This window comes from Malus domestica, chromosome 10 (genome assembly GCF_042453785.1).
Source record: "Malus domestica chromosome 10, GDT2T_hap1".
In the NCBI taxonomy this organism is placed as follows: Eukaryota; Viridiplantae; Streptophyta; class Magnoliopsida; order Rosales; family Rosaceae; genus Malus; species Malus domestica.
The window spans coordinates 28327825-28333417 of NC_091670.1; the positions used below are offsets into that span (position 1 = coordinate 28327825).

At 39.1% G+C, this 5593-nt stretch overlaps 1 protein-coding gene across 1 annotated transcript; it reads left to right on the plus strand.

Moving 5' to 3' along the window:
- Positions 1 to 3787: 3787 nt before the first annotated feature.
- LOC139188657 (uncharacterized) lies at positions 3788 to 4887 on the plus strand. The gene is made up of 2 exons (XM_070806311.1): positions 3788 to 4165; positions 4813 to 4887. The coding sequence occupies exons 1-2, from the start codon at positions 3788 to 3790 to the stop codon at positions 4885 to 4887; spliced, it is 453 nt and encodes a 150-aa protein (XP_070662412.1).
- The last annotated feature ends 706 nt before the right edge of the window (positions 4888 to 5593 follow it).

The window sequence follows — 5593 nt, forward strand, 5'->3', positions numbered from 1 at the left end:
ATTTTTATGTAAGGGATGAAAAATTTTATATTTTAAGTTATCAACATTTTAATACATATATTTCATTATATATCATCTTGTGTGTCAATTACATTAAAAAATCTTTCACCGCGCTCGTCCGTTTCAACTCACTCTGTCTTTTCCCGCTGGTTGACGCCACTCTACAAGCGACAGTTAGATTCACACCTACACAGCTATTCCTGACGGCCGAATCATTTCCTGCCACGTATCTCCAATAAATCGTCGTGGTGAGGGACCCTTTTCAGTTTCGTAGCTGGCTGCTTGTTATTGGCCGTTGGGATGGGTAAGGTGATGCCATTCGTCACCGCTTCTATTAGGCTTTCTTGTTTCCGTACATCACAGTCACTTCGGATTTGTTCTATGCGACTTAGGGTTTGTGGAGTCTCACGTGGATCTGGGTGATGTAACCCAATAACGAACAGCCACCTCGGATTAATTGAAATTTGTCTCTCTTGATTTTTCCTAAATATACACGGAGAAAGAATTTGTGTGGATGAAGCTAGGGCTGGGCACGGGCCGGGCCCAAAATTGGAGGGACCGGACCGGACCCGCTTGAAAATACAACGGGCCGGGCCGGGGTGGGTTTTGCTATTTTGAAAATGAGAACCGGACCTAACCCGGCCCGTATAAAACGGGCCGGTTCCTACGGGTCCAACGGGTACTCGTTTTGTTTTTTTTTTTCCTCTCTTTCTCTCTCTAATTTTCAGTATCCCACCGAGACTACCAGTTGAAGAGCCGCCGGAGACAAATCAGAAAACTGGATCCATTAGTAACCACGGCCTGGAATTATTCAAGAACAACAAAATAAGTAAAATAAAAGTATACATCGCGGGATTATGAAATATGAATTGCATGCATTTAAATCGGAAAACCCCAAAAATTAAGCAGAAAAAGAAGAAGAAAATCAACGATTGAGTACCTCGTGAATGACGACGGTGAGGTTGGCGGTGTTGGCGATGGTGTTTTTGGCCGTGCGCTCGTCCAATTTGCTTTGAGGAAGAGCTTGAGGTTCTTCTCCTTCTCGGATGAGCGTCGTCCTGACAAATTGAGTGGAGGACTCGAGAGGACTCTGACAGAACGAATCAGACAAATTGAGAGAGAAATGGATCAATTGCCGTCGGATTCAAGCATCGCCGACACCGCCTCAGTGTAAACCCTAGTTCTCAGGCCCATCTCCCGGTACCCTAGCTCATCGACGACGAAGCCTCAGTGTAAACCCTAGATCGAGGTCTGATGATGATGGTGGCGGCGATAAAGGAGATTCAAGGAGATTTTGCATGTTGGAAGGTTGAAGGAGATTCAAGGAGGAGAGATCGAGGGAGGAGAGATCGAGAGAATGGAAAGTTGAGAAAGTGAGTCTGAGAATGAGAGTCTTGGGAGTCTCGGACAAGAATAAGAGAAAGAGAGAGAGAGAGAGAGAGAGAGAGAGAGAGAGAGAGAGAGAGAGAGAGGGTGAAATCAATGGTGAAATCAATGAGAAAGTGATTCTGTACCCGCCCCGCCCCGTTATTTACCTGTACCCGCCCTGCCCCGCCCCCTTTTGAATTTACAATATCTGTACCCGCCCCGTACCCGCATTACCCGCCCCTACCCGCGGGTCCAAGACCCGTTTGCCCAGCCCTAGATGAAGCTCGTCCCCTTGACTTAATTCTTATGTTTTATAGCTAGTTACTTTTGAGTTTTGGATTCACTAAACTCATATTTTTAATGATCATAAAGCAAAGAATATATTTTTGTCCACCAAACCCTATCGTATTTGTTACTAATACATGAGAAATAACTAATGCTACCATTTATGGTCTATTAATATTTATTTTTACTTATATTAGGAGATTTTAGATTCAATTTTTATGCATGATGGACATTTTAAAATACACTACCTAGGTGATAAATGGTAATCATGTTACATTGATTATAATATCACTTTTCACTAAATTTACTATAATCTAATCAAACATTAATTTTGGGAAATTTAAACTCTTCATCTTTCACTTTAATAGTGATTCCAAATGACTAACATGCCTAAAGGCCTTACCATGTTCTTGGCATGGTGAGCATGTACTTTAAATCACACTGTTTTTATATGACTATTGTTAATCATGTCGTAACTTGGCTACGCATTGATTATAATCAAAGATTGTCGCATTGGTCTTTCACTTTTATTTAATGACGATACCAAAACCTAATGATCCATAAATTTTGTTAAAATTTGAATTGGATTTCATCTTCTACTTTTCTAGTGATAACAAATGACTACCGATGGTCTTTCACATTTCCGTGTTTTTGGCATGGACACGGTGGGCATTTTAAAATCACACTGCTCAACTCAAATGACAAACGATAGTTATGTCATAACTTAACCATGCCACTAATAAAGCTTGTGATGTCATTAATTATTTCACTTTTCACTTAATGAGGATACCATAAAGTAGTAACACATTGGGTTTGTTGAAATTTAAATTGAATTTCATCTTTTACTTTGATAACAAATGACAAACATACATGAAACACCTTATTATATTCCTTTTTAAATCGCACTGCCTATATGACAAATAGTAGTCATGCCGTAAACTTAACCATGCATGCATTGACTATAATCAAGGCTTATGGTCTCAATTTTTCACTTTCAACTTAACTAGGTTAACATAATGACATGTTGATTTTGTTGAAAATTAAGCTGGGTTTCATCTCTTACTTGTTTAGTGATAGCAAATGACTAACATGCCGAAATGATTTTCTTTGTTCTCGGCATCGTGGTCATTTAAATCGCTAACCTTATGACGCATTGATTGATAATAATCAAAGCTTGTGTCAACCTCTATCTTTTAGCTCCATGAAGATAACGTAACCTAATGACGCATTGATTTTAGTGAAATTTAAACTGGATTACATCTTTTACTATTCTAATGATTCCAAATGGCTAACATGCATAAAAGACTTTGCCGTGTCGGCATGGTGGACATTTTAAATCACATTGCCTAGATGACAAATCACAGTCATCCCATAACTTGACCATGCATTGATTATAATCTCACTTTTCACTTAATATACCATAATATATTGACATATAGATTTTGGAGAAATTTAACCTAGATTTCATCTTTTACTTTTCTAGTGATTTCAAATGACCTACATGCCTAAAAGACCTTACCGTGTTCTTGGCATGGTGAACATTTTAAATCGCCCTGCCAATATGATAAATGGTAGTCATGCCATAACTTGACCAGGCATTGATTATAATCAAAGATTGTGCATTGTTCTTTCACCTTTTCACTTAATGAGGATACCATAATAAAGTAGTACAATATTGGGTTTGTTGAAATTTAAACTGTATTTCATCTTTTACTTTGATAACAAATGACTGTAAACGTAAGTTAATATTAGAATGGGTATGCAAATATATTGTGAATATTAGGAGTCCTTTATTAGGAAGGATATATGTTTGTGTCCTTTATTGATTATTGTTTCCTTATGGAACAAGAATTGTATTTTGTATATATTTTAGTTATGTAATACAATGAGAATTAAGCCGTAAAATTCTATTTGGCATCCGAGCCTAGGTTTACCGTAACCCTAGAACATGTACACCATTGTTTCCGTTGCTGTGGTTGGTCGACCGACTTATTTCTGCGTCTTTTTGCAGCAATAAGTCAGGCTACACCGTGCGTGTGATCGTGATGTGTCGTGCACTTTGCTATGCCGAGTGGACTGTTGCATCAAGAGCCGTGCGCCATAAGTCAGAATGACTTCCGTGGGAGATGACTAAATGCTGAAATTGGAGGGTGGTTCTCATACAGCAACCAACAATCCAGTGTTGAATCCTATCATTATTCATAATGATGCATCTTCTGTACCGAACACTGTGAAGCTGAATGGATCAAATTATCCTCTTTGGTCCAAGGTATTGGAGGTGCACATCGCTAGACGTGGTAGAAAGGGTTTTGTGACAGGGAGTACCGAGGATAGTGTTGAGTTTGAGACATGGGAGACAGGGAATGCAATAGTGAAAGGGTGGCTAATCAATTCCATGGAGCCTGCTATCATGGGATTTTTTATTCACCTACGTACTGCAAAAGAAGTTTGGGAAGAGGTGGCTCGAACGTATTACAATGGTTCGGATATTTCTCAAATTTATGAATTGAAAGTAAAATCGTTCTGACTTCGTCAAGAAGGTCGTCTTGTTATCATTCAAACCTCAAATATGTTTGGCAAGAGTTAGATCAACGGAGACCAATCAAGATGGAATGTGTTACGGATCTCAAGATACTTCGTGAAGAAATTCAAGTTGATCGTGTGTATGCTTTTTTGGTGGGTTGGATGACATCTTTGATAAAGTGCATAGTGATCTTTTACGTATTTAACCCTTACCATCTATCGAGGTGGTTTTTTTCGTTGTTAGGCAGGAAGCACAATGACATACCACTATGATGGGTGAAAGTAACAATCAAGGAGGGATGTTGTCCATGGCTATGGTCTCTTGGCCATCTACACCCCCCATCCTAATATTGCTTCAAATCAATCTTTGAATTCTTGTCCCTTTACCTGAGAAAATAAAGATGATTTGAAGTGTACTTTCTGTGGTTAAACCTGTCATACTGAAGATACATGTTATGCTAAGCATGGAGTGCCTGATTGGTTTCCAAAATTGAAGAAAACGATGCGTGCCAAGGAGCGTGGGAATGCTGGAAATAATGGAGTCGCGCCTCCCTTGTTGTTGTTCCACCAAAAGTTAAGGAGGTCGAGCCTACCTCCAATGACCTGAGTTAAACTCTGTTGACTCGTACTACTCAGGTTGACTCATCCACCAACACAGGTACTGTGGGGCATGTTCTTTTGGCCTCTGATACTGAGCATCATACAGTTTAGATTATGGACTCTGGTGCAACATATCATATGACATATGATAAGAATGTGTTTCAATATATGACAACGTCTCATAGGGAATATATTGCTACTGCCAATGGTACCCGTGCATTTTTTGTTGGTGCTGGCACCGTGTATCTCACAGGATCTCTCCCTTTACACCAATGTTTACTTGTTCCGTCTTTATCACATCATTTACTATCAATACCACAGGTTAATGAACAATTGGATTGTGTTGTTCTAATGTATCCGTCCTTTTGTCTACTTCAGGATATTCAGACCAAGGAGATAATTGGGCATGGCACTAAGAGATAGGGGTTATACTATGTGGATAACGTCGTTCCTGGCAGAGCTAATCCAGTTTGAGTGTTCCGTGATAGTAATTTAAAAGAAGTATGGTTATTGTATCGCCGATTAGGTCATGCATCTTTTGGATATTTAAGGCGTATGTTGCCTAGTTTATTTAGTGGAATAAATGAATCAGACTTACATTGTGAAATATATATTCTTGCTAAAAACCATCGTGTTTCGTTTCCTTCTAGTATGAATAAAATGCCTTTTCTGTTTGATCTTGTGCATTCAGATGTTTGCGGGGCCTTCTCTAGTTGTTACCACTTCTAGAATTAAATGTTTTGTTACGTTTGTTGACAATTGCACTTGTATGACATGGCTCCATGTGTTGAAAATAAAAGTGATGTTGGTGCAGTAT

Bases quoted from the DNA above. Each gene is read 5' to 3' on its own strand.
- LOC139188657 (XM_070806311.1), top strand. From the start codon at position 3,788: ATGCTGAAATTGGAGGGTGGTTCTCATACAGCAACCAACAATCCAGTG. The intron at 4,166-4,812 runs GTAAAATCGTTC...CGTACTACTCAG, and splicing joins CTCAAATTTATGAATTGAAA to GTTGACTCATCCACCAACAC.